The sequence below is a fragment of the Mandrillus leucophaeus genome, unplaced genomic scaffold (assembly GCF_000951045.1).
Source record: "Mandrillus leucophaeus isolate KB7577 unplaced genomic scaffold, Mleu.le_1.0 Scaffold147, whole genome shotgun sequence".
NCBI lineage: Eukaryota > Metazoa > Chordata > Mammalia > Primates > Cercopithecidae > Mandrillus > Mandrillus leucophaeus.
This window is the reverse complement of record NW_012101443.1, coordinates 4,951,986-4,970,269: the sequence shown is the minus strand read 5'-3', so window position 1 is coordinate 4,970,269 and position 18,284 is coordinate 4,951,986. Positions and strand designations below refer to the sequence as shown.

Below are 18,284 nucleotides of genomic sequence, written 5' to 3'. Positions count from 1 at the left end.
AAAGATCCCACTTAAGTAATTAGAATCCAATGTTCCACTCTTCTAAGGTCCTCTCATTATTAATAGATACACAGAGGATGTTCTGTATCCCAAAGATTCTGGGTAGATTTGAGGATAAGGGATAGAGAAATACTATTCCATATGCTTAAAGTTGTCAAATCCTGGCCTCCAGAAACTGAAGCTTCCATATAGAAAGCCACACAGCTTAGTGGTCACATTCTATTTCTTAGAAATCTGCACCTTGAGCCAAACCATGTAAGAAAAGCAAAAACCATCTTTCATAAGGAGGAATTAATTTTGGTGAGCCAGTAAGTCTCTACCAAGGGTCAACACTTTAAAAATATAGTTATAAGACATTTTAGAGTGTGATTGGCCTTTTGGGAAACACCACTGTTAACTATACAAAGAGGAAATTATGCCACACGTATTTTGAAAGAAAATCATGCCCATGTACTATAAACCACTTATGACAAAAAATGAGACCTTCATTAGTTTAAATGAAAGCTCTATAGCAAGTTCCATAGTTTTATATAAAACGCTCGCTTTTCAAGTTAATAACCTTCACCCAGTTCCCTCAATGGTTAACATTTTTTAAGCACATCTCCCCCTCCCTCCTACTCCCCCTGCCTACTTTATCAGTGATCTTTATGTGAACAATTTGAGAACAAGCTGCCGATATGATGTCCCCATACCCCTAAACACTTCAGTTGATATTTCCTGAAAACAAGAACTGTGGCCGGTGTAATTGCCACATAAGCCTCCAAATGAGGAAATCCACTTAATATAACACTATTATCCAATCCACAGACCCTATTCAAGTTTTACGAACAGTGCCAATATTGTCACTTGTTTCTAGTGGTCCAGGATTTAATTCAGGAACAAATGATGCATTTAGCTATCCAATCTCTTCAGTCTCCTTTAGCATGAAACATTTCTATGTTTTTCCCTGTCTTTCATGTCTGAACAGTTTTAAAGAATAGAGGCCTATGTTCTATATAATGGCCCTCAATCTAGAACTCTACAATATTTCCTCATGGCCAAACATACATCATGAACTCTCAGCAAAAATTCCCCAGAAACGGGGAATTTGGGAGGCATACAAGGTCAATTTGTCCCACCTGGTCAAGTTGAAGTTTACTGTAAAAATACCACTTTCTTGGTTTGGTAGTCAACTGAGTCTTTTGGAGGGAGACATTCAGAGATTATGCCAATACCCTGTGCCTCACAGAAGCTCCACCTGCCAGCTTTAACATCCTTTGATGATTCTTGTCTAAATTAATTGCCACTCTGATGGTTGCCAAATGGTGTTTTTTCTATTTATGTAATTCCTTCTAGATTCACAAGTAGGCATTTTACACTTTAAAAGAGAATGCCCATCTCCATATTTTTTGTTCATTCATATCAGTATGGACTCATGGATTCCTATTTTATACAACAGGTTAAAACCAATTACCATCATCATTTATTTTTATGCTCAAATTGTCCCAGATTTCAGCCACTTCAACCTGGGAACTCCATCATTTTGACATATCAACATCACTTGTTGAATATCTCCTTACTCTCTGGCACAAAAAGATGGTCCAGGCTCATCTTCTACATTCCCTAACCTGATCCTTTGAGAGAGCATGATATTTAGAAACCAACGTCCAGGTACTTGGTGTGATCACTGCTACTATAACATCATAGTTTTTAGGCTCTCTCAGGAGACAGCTAGACAATATGTATATGTATACATATACACATACTATATCTGTAACTATCTGTTCATATATATTATTTTTAAAAACCCATGATTCATAATAACATCAATTCCAATCCAATACCTTAAGAGTTTTTTCTTGCCTTCCCCTTTTCCATAGTTATAAATCCCTTATCCAACAGTGAGAAGCATAGCTCTTATTATCCTCAATATATTCATTCATTTGCTCAATCTATTTACTTCTTTGCTCAACACAACCAATCTCCCAACCACATCACCCCCTCTATGTTTGCTGCCCTATTTATCACAGCTGTCTTCTTGTTGGAATGCCGATGCCTCCATGCCTAGTAAAGAATGGAGGGGAAGAGAAAGGAAAGAAATAAGGATGGGGGGAGAAAAATAGGAAAGGTAGGGAAAGGAGTGAGGGGAAGATGGGAAAAGGCAAGAGAAGGGAAAATGGGAAAAGAAAGGAAAGAAATGGAAGCAGATACTCACCTTTAAAACACCTTCCACAGCCATCTTCCCTTCGTGACCTAGTAAAATACTATACGGATAAAGCCACTGGATTGCATGTTTGATTGGCATCATAGGAAAGGAATCCTATGTAGGAGCAAAAATATATAGGAATGAGCAAAATTCAAAATAATCACAGAAAACATCTGAAATGTACATACATTTAAATTGACTTATAAAAGTAACCAATAGGTGTGTGGTATTTTCTATAAGTCTACAAAAGCAAATATTCATTATTTTCTCTTCTCATTCCTTGCCCTTTCCCTGGGTAAGCTTACCCATTTCCATCTTTCATCTATCTTCTAGGTATTGATGGCTCCCACACTTCTATGTCTGGTCCTGACTTCTTTCTTGAGCTCTAAACCTGAGCTCTCAATTGTTCATTACATATGACTATATGAATATCCCATAGACCCCCATTTGAAACAGAATACATGTCTCTACCTTATTCATCCCAAAGTACCTGATCCCCTTTTATTCCTAGGTTAATCTCACCCACATTCACTTAGCTTCACAGTTATAACTACAAAATTAGAAAGTATTCATTATACTCAAGTCCTTCCTCACATTATTTGCACTGTCAATTCTGTTCACCTCACTTTAAAAGTCTATTGACAAGAAAGATTAGTGAAATTTCAATATGAACTATCTATTAGATGATACTATGGATTATTGTTAACATGATATGAACTGTGATAATGTTGTTCTGGTTATGTAGAAGAATGTCCTAATTCTTAGAAGTTGCATACTGATATGGTTTGGTTGTGTCCACCCAAATCTCATCTTTAATTGTAGCTCCCATAGGACCGGTGGGAGACAAATGAATCATGGGGGCAGTTAACCTCCATGCTGTTCTCATGATAGTGAGTTCTCATGAGATCTGATGGCTTTATAAAGGGCTTTTCTTCTCCTTCACTCTGCACTTTTCTCTCCTGCCACCATGTGAAGAAGGACGTGTTTGCTTCCCCTTCCACCATGATTGTAAGTTTCCTGAGGCCTCCACAGCCTTGTGGAACTGTGAGTCAGTAAAACCTCTTTCCTTTATAAATTACCCAGTCTCAGGTATTTCTTCATAGCAGTGGGAGAATGAACTAATACATATACTGAAGTATTTAAGAGTACTGACTGCAATTTACTTCCAAATGGTTCAGGAAAAAAAAAGGAAAGAAAAAAGCACATGCAAACAAATGTAGCAATATATTAATAATGGGTGATTGTAGGTGAGGGGATTATGAAATTACTATTTTTCAACTTTTTTTTTACATTTGAGAATTTTCAAAATAAAATGTTCTAAGCAAAAACAAAAAGATTCAATAAAAGTATAAGATTTAATAAACAGGAGGAGAAATTCTGTTCTGGATGTAAAGAACAATGTCAGCAATACCTAGGCTCCCTGACTCACAGGAAACATACATACATACATACATACATACATACATACATGCATTCATTAAAGTTTAAAAATAAGTCTCTTGCCTAAGATGGTATCCCCACTATCTTGGATGGTGCCCTCTTCCACAGGGTCTCACTGAGTGTTAAAAAAGTTTCCTAGTCATTCCCTCACTGCCAACAAAGGTGTCTTCCTCCAGCATAAGTCTGGTCACCTTCATAGCCCACCTACTTAATATTGTCTGATAAGCCACTTTTTCCACATCATAAAATCCAGGAAACTTCATTCATCATACAAAACATTTCACGATAGCATTCTAACTTCTCCCTCTACCACACACACTTGCTTTAGGGATACAACTTATTCTCATTCTCCAAAGATACTAGGCCCTTTTGTGATTAAACACATTTGCCTGTGCTTTGACTTCTTGCCTGGAAGGCATTTCTATCACTCCAGACATGACCGCCATGCCCTTTGTGAAACTGTAGTGCACAATGTCTGTACTCTATCAGATCCCCTCAGATCTGTTTGTGTTCTCTCTTGTGCTTCCTAGCTTTCTCTTCTAACAGCAACTGCTGTAGGTCTTTCTAAGAGACATCCTTGGGCTCTTGAAGCCACTCTTGCACACATGCTGGGAGAGCAGTTAGTATCTGGGAATTTGTGTCCCCTGAGACAATCATGACACAGAGACTGATGGGAGCTAGAGCAGTGTGAAAGCCCTAGCTCCCCTAACTCAGGTAAGGACAGCTCTGAGGCCTAACTCACACTGCAGCACACCTTTTACTTGACCAGGCTAAAGCCTTCCTTTCCTCTGTAGGACTACACTGAGATTGCATGTCTAGCTCCCACTCCAAAGCTGAAAGCTCTTTAGGGGCTCAGAACATGTCCTTGGTCTCTGTACAGTTTACTGCACTGCACAACAAATTAATCTCAGGTTTTACAATATTTATAGAAGAGTATGACAAAAGCAAACTGAAGTCATTAATCCCTAATGATTAACTTTCAAAATTTTTAACATATTTGGGTATGCCAGTCGTTAATTCATTTTACTTACCAAGATTTGAACTGCAGCTGCTAAACTGTCTAAAGGAAAATCTGGAAGTCCAAGAGTAGAAGATTCTTGGGAACACAGAGTTGTAGCAAAGGACAAGAGCTGAGAAACTCTAGGGGAAAAATGATATTAAATTGTAATAGTTTTAAAACATAAAATGTGTAAGTCTGTTAAATATAAAACACAGGGGCCAATTTAATTAATCTAAAAAGATGAGCCCTAATATTAATTCTTAAGGGACAATGGCTCCGCATCATAATATCCTACTTAAAACTCAGAAGCTGATTAGATGCAAATATATTCCTAAATTTATCACAATATTTGAGGTTTCTCACCACCTGGTCCAAATCTACCCTGACAGCCTCATCTCTCACATTTCGTAACCCCAAACCTAAACTCTAGCCGTTCAAGAGTTTTTTTATGGCCCTAAGAACAAGGCATAAACTCTCACATTCCATGCTTAAAAAAAATAAAAACTTATTCTGTCCAAATTCCTTGATTCCATTCTCTATCTGCCAAAAACTTGCTCATTATTTAGGACCCATTTCAAACGCCAATGCTTTTGTGAAGCCCTTATAGAATCTCAACTAATACCCCCAATATTTTGAAATTATGGCACTTACTATACCATGTTAACAAAGCTATTCACATATCTTTCAACTCTATTAGATCTTGAGTTTCTCGCCAAAGATATCTTATTAATTTTATCACCAAACATTCTAATACTGAAAAATTCTTGTAAGAATTCCAGTTGTTGAATGAATCAATCAATTAATCAATCAATGAACAGACAAAACAAATTCAATATTCAGTGTCCAGATATTTATAAAAATATACTTACTTCTCAGCAGAAACATTGGCTCCAATTGAATATAACAACTTAAGTTGGTCCTAAAGTAATATAGAAACATATTAAATTAATTAAAAAGAAATGTAATGGATTAAGTGCAAATGTTTTATAGACACAATCAACCTTTTAATTAAGCAGACACTAAATATTTAACAGCAAAAAATCATTTATTGATACATTTCATTTTCTAAAAGAAAAGCCAGCCTTTTAAAAAATCCTTCAAATAATGCCGTAATAATTTTTCTTCCTAGTTTCCAGAGATTTTCTTTACTCTTTATTCTCATATCTTTCCATGACCTACTGAGGAAGACATTTAAAAATGCAGTAACATTTTTATAGCATTGAATTTCTTGTTATAAATAGAAAAACTGTTTAAAAAATAAATTATCCTTGGTCATACTTACCTTGAAAGGTAAATAATAAATATCCCTGGCTTGAAATCGAGAACGAAGAGGGGGATCTAATGGATTCCCAGAATACCTTGGCACTGGCAAGCCCAAGGCGATTACTCGGAAATTTTCACTAACTCGGACAATGTTCCAAGAATCCAATTCTTTTTTGGTATGATCCTATAAAAGTAAGAGATCCAGAAGCTATAGCATAAATGATACAGATCATAACTATAAGAGCTGCCAAGTCCAGGGACTTAGGACTTGACTGTTGAGAAAACTGTATAGGAGAACACTCTCAAAACCAAACTGTCAAGGAAGGCAGCAAAGTGAAATCAGGTTCAGGATGCCAGGGCAGTCTCACAACATGAAGAGTGGGGTGTTTGAAGGGAAAGCAGTTAACACACCAAGGAATAAAGGAGACTTGGGTCAGATCTCCAAGCCTTAGTCAGTAACACAGAGGAAAAGAGTAGGCGGTAAGGAAAATACATGACTAGAGGTTGTAACAAAGGTAGTCCCTGATGGGCAGGTCACCAGCAGAGCTGTGATTGATTACCAGTGGACCTTAAATAGATAATTATGTTTATGGGTATTCCTAGCAAGGCATATTATCCGTAATAACATGTTTTGGAAACTTACTATGTGGTAAGCACATTCCATGGATTTTTCTCATTTAACTTTCACCAGAATCCAATATAGACAATCTTCTTTTTACATGAATGAATGAACTAAAGTTCAAAGGAGTTATATAACTTGTCCCATGGTCCTGCAACTAGTATCTAGTGGAGCTTAGAGAACAGAAACAGTACGGGTTTTGGAGTCACAAATCCTGGCTCAACTGCTTGATGTATACTTTTACTAAATGTTAGCACATGCATGTCATTATACCTTTGGAACCTTAGCCTAGTCTTCTCAGTAGGAAAAATACCACCTACATTATTGTGACTGCTAGGAAAACTAAATGTGAAAATGTATGTGCAAACAAGTGGCCCATAGCAGGCACCTGTTACATCTCATTTCCTTCCTTCTCTGCCTAACTCTATCAATGGCTCCTCACATTCTTCAGCAGCAGGATCTACGGTATTGACTAAGTTTGTACGAATGCACATTTGTACATTCTGAGAGAAACGTCCACATCTTTCAGCAACTCTTCACTGCCCAAATGACAATATAGAAACTCTTAAGAAGGCACTCAAGGCCTTTCCTGGCAGAAGCTCTGATTCTCTCAGTCTCAGCAACCAGTGCACGCCCGTCCCCTTGACCCTCCTTCCATGACCCTGTGCTCCAATCTGTCTCCCATCTGCACCTCTCCAAACACATGAGGCTGCTTCACCAACATGACTCCATCTTCTTGGAACAACACCCTTTTCACTTTGCACAGCATAAACACAAGGGTCAGTCAAAGCTCAACACAAAAAACATCTTCATAAAACTCAGATCCCCTTCCCTCATCAGAACCATTTTTGTACCCTTTTACTTTATCTTAGGCAAGCTTCTGTCATTATTTATTTGTGCATTTGCTTCTATACATGACTGTCTCATGCTAGCTCCACACTCCTGACAGGACTTATTACCTCTAGTGTATAACAGGACAAATGTCTGTTGACTGACTGCATGAATTAATTTTAAAAATAATAAATAATTATTTCAATCATATTTTGGTATGAATCAAAATCAGCAATCATACATCTAATTAATACACTGACACTATGTTATAGACACTAGAAAGTGAGAGTCTAGATCTAGCCCTGTCTGAGAAACCAAAAGTAGAAACTTCAGAGAGCTGACTAAATATTTCTCTTTTTCATTTACCCAAAAATGTTAAATAAAATATAAAGTTCATACAAACTGAACTTTGTATCTCTTTCCATAATAACAGAATTCTACTATAATCACCTTTATGAAACCAGTAACATTTTTGAGATATTAAATTTAGAATATCAAAGCTACCTAGAAATAAATGGGGCTTACGTTATGGTGTTAGAATCTTTTTAGCATAAAAGTTGTCGTAAGATGATAGTGCTTTTTGCCTATATGCTGTGAGGTTCTTATGAGACAGATTCTATGAACACAGAAATAACATTTACCAATAAAAAATTATGTGTTTATACTGATATTTACTTTGGGAGAAAAATGTAGTAGACCCTTCTCACTTAATAATAAGCATTCTTTGCGTACTAAACCCCCCCTTTTTTTTTTTTTGACAGAGTCTCGCTCCCTCACCCAGGCTGGGGTGCAGTTGTACGATCTTGGCTTACCACAACCTCAGCCTCCCGGGTTCAAGCGATTCTCCTGCCTCAGCCTCCTAAGTAGCTGGGATTACAGGTGCATGCCACCACACCCAGCTAATTTTTGTATTTTTAGCAGAGACGAGGTTTCACCATGTTGACCAGGCTGATCTTGAACTCCTGACCTCAGGTGATTTGCCCGCCTTAGCCTCCCAAAGTGCTAGGGTTACAGGCATGAGCCACCGCACCCAGTCACTAAACCTCTTTTGACTCACATATCATGAATTTCTATTCAAAGTAATATGTTCAATAACTTTGCACAGAATCTACTATAAGAATAAAGAATATATCAAACTTTTTGTTGTGAAGTAACTCCTATACTTTAAAAAAAAATTCCATATTCTGAGTATTTTTTTTCCAAATTATTTAATAAAAATGGTGAACACTAATATAATCTCTAGTAGCAAGTAGTTATTTTGTAATTAGAAAGCATCTAAAGAGAAAACATTCTGCATAACAGCCTTTTAAAAAATAAATTAAAAAGCTTTCATTTTGGTAAATTAACAATATGAATAAATGGATTTAATTTTTTCTACTTGATTAAATCCTTGATTATCTCCTTTTGATTATATCAGAACGAGATGCTCCATGAATAGATCCAGAGGAAAATGACTGTACTTCACAAGAAAGCATCATCTAGAAACTCCCACAAATAATAAAGAAACAGACTGCTTCTGGCCCTGCCAGCCACGCAGCATCAGTGCAATCAAACCCTCTGGCGTTGACATTCATTATTTAGGGCCTGGTGTGTTCTGGGCTCATATTAGCACCCTGGGAGCAAGATCAAGAAGTATGAGACACAGATCCTGCTCCTGATCAATTTGCAACCATCCTGGGGTAGTAAGGTAGCACATATGTACAGAACAGGTATGAGAGAGACTCTAGGTCCTAGAATGTACAGGCAGAGCAGTCAGTCATAGAAGGCTGGGTTAACCACACAGAGATCCAGCGTGGTACCGCTTGAGCTGGATGAACAAGGGCTAAATGTCTTCTTGTCATTTGTGACATTACATGAACCCATCTCCCAAGTCTTTGAAGAGTCCCCACATTCCCCAGTTGTTGTACTCTTTATATGTATGTTTATCACAGCATTTAATCATTCCATGGTACTTATTCATTCATTCAACAAATAGTTATTGAGCAACTACCATGTGCCAGGCATTGATCTAGGAACTTGAGATAATACCAGTTACAAAAGTTCCTGCCCTTGTGAAACTTATATTCTAGTAGAGGGAAGCAGACAACAAAGGGTGCTGTACTGCATTGTAAAAACTTTGAATTTTACTCTGAGTGGAACAAGAAGCCATCAAGGTTAGAGCATAGGAATGCCCCCAGATGGATGCATTGTTAAGGCGATCACTGACTGCTGTGTTGAGAAGTGTCAGGAAGGAAGGACGGAAGCAGGGAGTACAGTTAGGAGGCTCCTACAGCAACCCCAGCATGTGATGCTGGTGGCTTGGGTCATCAGAATAGGATATCCTTTCAATATTTTATTCATTTCTGTCAATACCTACTGGACCTTGAGCTTCCTGAAGCTAAGAACTGGACTTTCTTTAGCTTTGTATCTGGTGACTAGCACTATCTAGAAGTCATTAGCCTTTTAATAAATAGTTGTTAAGAGAAAGAAAGAAGGGGGAAAAAACGAGATGGGAAAAGAGGAAGAAAGAGAAGAAGAAAAAATAGGAAAAAAAAATTAAAAAGGAAAAGAGAATAGTTATTAGACTAACCAGAAAAAAAAGACAGTAAAAATCTGGGAGGTCTTTTGACAAGGTCTACAAACAGAAGAGCATTGTAAAACTGTAAACTCATGACTTCAGCAATTTACCCAAGATAAGGGTCATCCGAACATCTGTCCTGATTCCAATAGGGCCATGTCCTATACAATAAAATGGCACTGCCCACAGCTTGACAGAAAAGACAAAACAGTGGGATTTTCTTCTCTTACTTGGAGAAGTTTGTCGTAACGCTCAGCAGACATCAGGAAGCGTCCATCTTCAAGCTGCATCTCTCTGTTTTCCAGCAAGTTGTTCAAAACAGGCAAAACATTCCTCTCTGCCTTTTCCAAACCTTCCAAAATGAGGGTTCTGCCTTCTGTGGCTGCACGAACTGCACACTATTTCCAAGAAACATAAAAGCAAAATGAGAATACTGAAGTTGCAGAGCTTGGCCTAACATTACTTGTAAAGCAAATTTAAATTTCAGTTCTTGTTATAGGGACCAGAAATCAATAAAGCTGAGTTCTAGATCTTGTTTTGCTTTTTCTGCCTCTATGATCTTAGGAAAGTGATTTTTCCTCTTTGGGCCTGTTTATTCATTTTTAAAATAAAGATATTGAAAAAGAGGATCTCTGAAGTTCCTTTTAGCCTTAACATTTTAGATTATATACCCAATGAAATAAGAAACTAACAGCTATCTATGAACAAAGAACATAATTAAACAAGGGTACAGATTCCACAACTGGAAAAGAAAAATGAAGATAGTTATCTGTCCTACCTATCTCACAAGCTTCTTGTGAGGATCAAAAAGCTAGGTGAGAAGGCTTGGAGACTGTAACATTTGTAAACATAAGTCATCATCAAAATAGAGGTTTAGTGTGATGCTCGATGCTGACAACATTACACGCTTAGAAACAGAAAAAGAGTCAGATTTTACATTGGCCAATAGCAGACTGACTTAGGTCTTCCAATAAATTTTAAGAAAATCAGTAATGGAGAAAAGTAGGAAATAAAGTAAACTGTAATTTAAAAATTACTATAGATATGAAAAAAAATTTTCCTTAAACTATGGGTCCTTAATAACATAGAAAACTACTTTTCGTCAAAATCCTTCATGTTCTGCTAAAAAAGGAAAACCTCAGTCATGTTTCTTCTGCACATTCAACCACAGAGGATTAATGGTGCTAAATTTATATTGTTATTCGCCTCCTTAAAAATCGCCTTCATTAGTCTCCATGGCACTGCATTGTCCTAGGAAAACTGTTTTGTCTTCTCTGCCTGTCCATTAAATGTGGGTGATGCCCAGAATTACATCCTTAACACACAGCTCTTCTTACCCTATTAGGACCTCCCTGAAAATCTTACTCAATCACATAGTTCCAACTATCACCTTTATGCTAATGACCCCCCAGAATCTTGGGGTTCTGACACTCCCCTAAGTTTCAGAACCATGTAGTCTCATTAGTACCTCATATGGGGTCCCTCAGACACCATAAGCACTTCAGGTCCCTTGTACAGCACTGAAAATATCCATTTGCTCCAAACCTGCTTCTCTTCTTTATTTTCTATCTGAGGTGTGAGCACCATTTACCCATGCCAGAGCTCTCGATGTTTCTTGAACTTATCCCTTTCTACCCCTTCCCTAGTTCAGGCTCTCCTTACCCTCAGATTGCCTCCCAATAGTCCAAGCTCCTTAATTTGGCATATTAGCCTATCACAATGCGGCATCTACCTATCTCTCCAACACCATCTCCTGACATTAGTTGCCTCACATGTGGTATTTCTGTGACAATAAACTGGCTATCCCCTTCTACACATGTACACACCATACTGCTTTACCGGACAAATCTCTGTGTCTTTACTTATACTGACTCCTCACTTAAAATTTAATTTTCCCTATAGTAATTATCCAAAAAAAGATCTAAATGTTTGATGAGGGGAAAACATATCTCTATTTTTTTAAGACTTAATATCCAAATAAATTTCTGCAGTAGCAATGTACTGATTTTCCAAGTGTAGAAAAGAGGCATTGCTTAATCAAGCTTGCATACTATCCTATTTTAATAAACTGTTGAATTTTGCACTGTATAGTAGAGCTTAGTTTATTTCAAGTATCTATATAATGTTGTAAAATGATAAACTTCATGAAAGCTATATTAGACTCAAGAGAATCATCCATTTCAAGAATAAGATCAATTCATGAATAATCCTTCAAATATATCACTACTGCAATATTTTAATTCTCTTCTACCAGAGTAGCCATCTTCTTCTAGAAGATTTAAAAAAAAAAAAAAAAGCATAGGTAGAAGTGACTTAGTAGTTCCTAAAAAAAAAAAAAAAAAAAAAAATCTCATTTTTGGTAGCTGTATAAAGGACAAAGCCATAGAAATAGTTTCTGGGATATTAAAAGTCAAAATATTGGCCGGGCTCGGTGGCTCACACCTGTAATCTCAGCATTTTGGAAGGCTGAGGAGGGTGGATCACAAGGTCAGGAGTTCAAGACCAGCCTGGCCAACATGGTGAAACCTCGTCTCTACTAAGATTACAAAAATTAGCTGGCTGTGGTGGCAGGCACCTGTAATCCTAGCTACGTGGGAGGCTGAGGCAGGAGAATCACTGGAACCCAGGAGACAGAGGTTGCAATGAGCCAAGATCAACCCCCTTCACTCCAGCCTGGGCGACAAAGCAAGAATACAAACTACTTCTTATAAAAATTCATGTTTCAGTTAAGGTTTCCATTAAGCTTTTGTTCACAATAATATATTTACTTCAAGAAAGCATAGCTCAGAACAAAAAAGAAATTGTTATCATAACCTAAGGTAATATTATTTTTAAAAATCTAAAACTTTTAGCAATCTTACTTATAAGACAGACTAAATACTGTATTTGACTTTTTAAAAACTCCATAGGGATGAAAACACACATTCTTTGAGGTAAAACTAGAAATATACAGTTCAAAATGTAATGGTTCACCACCTATGGGCCACAAAAAGCAAAGTCTTGACAACACAGGACAACAAACACTGCAGTTCCACTTTCATTCACCTCAGGTATACTGTGGTCTGCTGTCAACTGAAACTCTTCAAAGGAATTCAAAATAAGCTATGTAGACAGATCAAAAACAGAAGCCAAATACACAAGGTTTTCTTTCCATCTACTCCAATGGCAATACTATGACCACAAAGTTGAAAAAGTAGGGATAGATGGAAAAAAGATAACACCATTTGATGATCTCTTGAAAATCTGGTCAATGCTGCAACTTTTCTCCACAATCAGATGCATACAGATGTAGGTATAGAGCAGAGACCTCAATTTAAGAATCTCTACTACTGAAGAATGATAGAAATAGAAAATCATCAATTTCACAAACACCATAGTAATAACTGTTGTAGTCAAGAATCCAAAATGGATGACAAATTAGTGGGTAAGTGTATGATGAGAAACAGGACATTTGTATATACTCAAAGTATCTCCTTACAAAATATTTTAAAATGACAAAGTGAAAAATAATACAACACTGCAGAAACCTAGCAGATACCACCTTAATTAACCAAGTGATCAAAGTCGATGTGACCAGTAATGAGCTATATCAATCTCACATACCAGACTTCTAATATGATACCCTGAGATGGGCACAACATCACTTTTATATTAATCTTGCTAAAAATGCATCATTTCAACCAAATCATAAGGAAACATCAGACAAACCTAAACTGAGCAACATTTTGCAAAATAATTGGCCATGAGGAGGAAAAAGGAGATGCCTGTTGCAGGGACTTGGTTGGGGACAGTGTGGGAGATAGCAGTCTTTTTTTTTTTTTTAATGATTAAAAAACTTGAGCATGTTTAAATGATGATGAAGAGGAGCTAGTAGAGGAGTACAAAAAAGAGAAAGTATAATTAATGAAGTAAAACTAAAAGAGTTGCTACTAGATGTTGAAGATAGTTTGGTCTATTTACTGAGCGGGAACATGGTAGGGCCTACAAGTTTATAACTGATATATATCAGGCGCTTCCAAGTATACTATTTAATTTAACCCTATGACAGTCCTCTGAGGTACACAATATTTTACCCAATTTACTGGAAGAGAGGTTATATAATTTGAAAATTGCATGGCTAAAATTTTAGCCTGTCCTTAAATTGAGAGAAGACGAGTAGATGAAGAACTAAAAAAAGTCAGTAAATAATCACAACTAGAGGTTATTAGTAATCTCAGAGAGTCTGGTTTTACTAGGCATAGGAATTTGCTGTATTATCTATGTAGAGAAACAAAACAAAACACACACAAAACATTTCTACACACACAAAATACTCAGTTCAACATAGAGCATACATGGTCATACAGCAGTGCAATCGACCTCAAAGTCTTCTAGAGATAACTACAATCACATTTCCCCAAATCAACATTGTTTTTCAAATCCTCATCAACTCAGTGAAATCTCTAGAACCAAGCAGAAATGAAACTAACCACCTGCCTAAAAATATCTGAAAAGAGAGGTAGTTAACAGAAAAGGTTCATTAGCCTTTTAAATCAACCTAACCCACTAATTGTGCTGTTATCCTCATGTGACTTAATTAAGAATTGTGAAACTTCCTGTTTGCTAAATTGTTTTCAAGATATAACAAACCTCAGTTTAAGCCTCTCTATTCATTTGTTTTACCTGCAAATTTACTTTTTTTTTTAAAAGTTTTTCTTACAAAAACGTTTACCAAAGCTCTTTCTTTCTTTCTCCTAAAAAATCTTAATGTAAGAAAAACCAATTAGGCAAAGATCCAGTTTCTGACAGTGGCTTCTAAATGTCTCTAACTTTCCCTTGATAATCCATTAGACAAACTGCCAGGAAAATTCTGTAAAAGAAGAGCAATTAGGGGTGAGTTTAATTTAGGAATAGAAAGAACCATGACTAGATAGACAAATCAATAAAACAGAATTTAAGAAGGTATGCTAGTCTCTCTAGAAATGTACTGTATGAACAAGAAACTCCTGTAACTAAAAAAGGTCAGAGAGATTTGAAATAACCCTCTTGCACTGTTGGAAAAAAAAATTTTTTTTGCTATTACTACATGTATTACCTTTTCCATATAAGGAAACTAGCTAATAAAAATGATTAAACATTTTAAAATATAAGAAAAGTACACTTCAAATTAGTAGAAATTAGGAATTTGGAAAAGAAATTCAAATAAATTTAAACATTTAATGATAAAAGTAAAATCATGTAATTACTGAAAAAACATATAAGTGACTTTTTGAAAATAATCCTGAATTGAGGAAAATCTTTCCAATAACTCAAAGGCAGATACCATTAAGAAAAAGATTAATAGATATGACTACATTCAAATTTGTCCATATAGCAAAAAATATCTCAAACTAAAAGACTGAAAACTTGGAAGATATGTTTATAATGTATACAATAAAGACCACATAAATATCTTTAGTATAAATTGAATTTTTATAGATTATTTTAAAAATTAATACCCTTATAAAATGCAAATTAGCACCACAAAAATATATATTCAACTTCACTGGTTATTAGAGAGCTAAAGGTAAAACGTGATATTTTTAGACTTTCAAATTGGCAAGGGTTAAAAAAGAATGATAATATCCAGTGTCAGTAAGGTTAAGATGAAACCAGAACTCTCATTCGTGGTTGGTCGGAGTACAAAAATCAGCTTATGGAGAGTAATTTAGAAAGATATATAAAAATGTAAATGGCTATGTTATTAATCCAGAAATTCTACTTCAATAAATTTATCTAAAGGAAATAAGATTAGTGTACAATGATGTGTATTATCCAGTGATCAAAACACTGTTTTACAATTACAAATGAACCAAAAATCCTCAAATGCCAATCTGTGGAGGAATGGCAAAAAAATTGTGGTAATTTAATATGATGGACTTCTACACAGATATTAAAAAGAATGATATAGCTCCATCTTTAACTGTGAAAAGGTCCACAATATGTTTTTTACTCAAAAAGCTGTAACTCTGTTTCCAGGACTAAGGGAATAAGGAAAGAGAATAAGAGGACTATCCCATTTCTTGCCTGATTTCTGAAACCCAAATAAAATATGAGTCTGCTGTTAAGAGCACTGTTGAAAAAAGTACTTAATTTATAAGCCTATGGGATGAGTTGAGGAAGACAATGAAAATATCCTAGAGATGGGACATTTTCTCCTCCCATTAGCTCTACTACAATCTAGATTAATCTGTGATGAGACATAAGCAGAGGCTACCACAAATTCACATTGTTCAACTTCAGCTCAACCCTCATTACTATTCAAACATTATTTCCTTCATTTCTTGTAAGTTATTGCCAAGCCAAGCCTCCAATTTCTTTCTTCACCTCTTTCAAATGACCCTGCCCAGTACTTTACTATGACTAAAGTCACATGAATTGAGATTCTATGACTCTCCTCCACTTCATTTCATAGTCCCTCTGTGTCTGCATCTTTCTACTGTACTATGACTTCTATCTTTGACAAAGTATCACTCCTCCCACACCTCCAGGACTAGCCCTTTCTACTTTGAGCTTAGCAGCATCCCCTCCCACATCCTCCAAAACTTTCTTCCATCAATTATATCACTTCCTACTTGTATTTCCAAATCACTTCTCTTCCGCAAACATCTCCATACTTTCAGAAAAGCTACAGTGCCAATACCTCTTAATAGTCTTTCTTTTTCCTTTCCTTATCTTCAAGCCTCTTTAAAAAAAAAAAAATGCACATACTCACTGCCTCTAATAAACTTCCACTGTTCTTATTTTACCGAAACTACTCACTTGAAAGTACCAATAATTCAACTGCCCAAAATTATGGCTTTTTCTTGATCTTCATGTTCTTCTTTTCTTTGAGTCTCTTCCCTTGATCTTCTCATGTACTTTATCTTCAATTAACATTATCATGCTGATTCTCTCCCATCCTTCCTTAGCCCTTCCTGCCTCCTATTCTCTAAAATGTAAGCACTTCTCAAGGTGCTGTCCTTAACCTTTTCCCATCCTCTCTTCTCACTTGTTATTTCATTGGCAAAGATCTAACCTATTCTCACAAATCCTCATTCTTTCATTGAGTACCCACTATATGGTAGGGGCTGTTATATGCTATGTTAATTACAACAACAGCAAAACTTTTTTATTTTCTTTATTTCATTATTGTTGAGGAACATACTGTGTGGACTAACATGTCTCTGAGCTCCATAGGCATCTCTATGCCTCTTTAATCTCTTCATATAGATGTTCAAACTCAACATGCTTAATGAAATCAAACTCAGCAACTTCTTCTCTAAACCAAATCCTCTTCCTGATGTCTACTTCAACTGAAGTTTCATTCATTCTCCCTTCAACCTAGGGTTTATTATGGGGGGGTGTGTGTGCGCGCGCGCGTGTGTGTGTGTGTGTGTGTGTTTGAGACAGAGTCTGGCTGTGTCCCCCAGATGGGAGCGCAGTGGCATGATCTCAGCTCACTGTATCCTCCACCTCGGAGGTTCAAGCAATTCTCCTGCCTCAGCCTCCCAAGTAGCTGGGATTATAGGCATGAGCCATCATACCTGGCTACTTTTTGTATTTTTAGTAGAGATGGGGTTGCACCATGTTGGCCAGGCTGGTTTTGAACTCCTGACCTCATGTGATCAGCCCACCTCAGCCTCCCAAAGAGTTTATTTTTTCTGGTTCCTCACACAGTATGTGTGACCTCTAAATATGTTACGCATCCATCATCTCACCAACTTCCCATTTCCACTGCAACCACCACCACTGAGAGCCTTCATTAACTCCCTGCTTTTCTACCTAAAGAGCTAATTGAGCCAGGCACCATTACTCAATATTTTTAGTCTTCAGTTGTCCTCAAGATAATGATAGTTTACTGGCAGGAAAGAGACTGAATCAAGCCATTTGTAAAGTCTCTTTGAGCAATAAGTTTCATGATTGTTTGACTTACCTCAACTTTATTAAGAGTATTTTTTAAATCAAAATGAAAAATGTGATTTTGAGAGCAAAGTCACCACCAGAATATATCCTCCCCTGGAGCCCAACAGCCCCTGCATCTCCACATCCCTGGGGCTTTGCCAACATCCAACCACATCCACTCAAGAAGTCTGTAGCATCATAACACCAGATGTACCCACCAGTGTAGCCATGACCTCAGCACCTGAGCCCACACAGAGCCTTGTACCCTGGGAAACAGGCAATCTAGCACAGCAAGGAGGCTGCCCCAGGACAAACAGAGCTAATGCACGTGCTTCCCAGAGCCTGAGAGCCACCCACCTCAGATCTGCTGCCACCACCAGTAACTCCACTAGCTCCAGCAGTGGGAAGAAATTCTTCCAAACTCATTCTATGAGGCCAGCATTTTATACCAAAATTGGACAAAAGCACACAAATAAAGAAAACAACA

At 36.8% G+C, this 18,284-nt stretch overlaps 1 protein-coding gene across 1 annotated transcript in view; it reads right to left on the bottom strand.

The window, feature by feature from the left end:
- LOC105535530 (von Willebrand factor A domain-containing protein 8-like) overlaps window positions 1–18,284 on the bottom strand; it is a gene marked incomplete at its 3' end in the record, with an annotated part of 189,590 nt that overhangs the window by 99,135 nt on the left and 72,171 nt on the right. The window contains exons 5-9 of the mRNA XM_011974646.1: window positions 10,126–10,293; window positions 5,908–6,072; window positions 5,495–5,544; window positions 4,657–4,765; window positions 2,195–2,299 (exon numbers count right to left, since the gene is read on the bottom strand). Of these exons, the coding sequence (XP_011830036.1) occupies window positions 2,195–2,299; window positions 4,657–4,765; window positions 5,495–5,544; window positions 5,908–6,072; window positions 10,126–10,293 (597 nt within the window). The remainder of the gene's footprint in view (window positions 1–2,194; window positions 2,300–4,656; window positions 4,766–5,494; window positions 5,545–5,907; window positions 6,073–10,125; window positions 10,294–18,284) is intronic.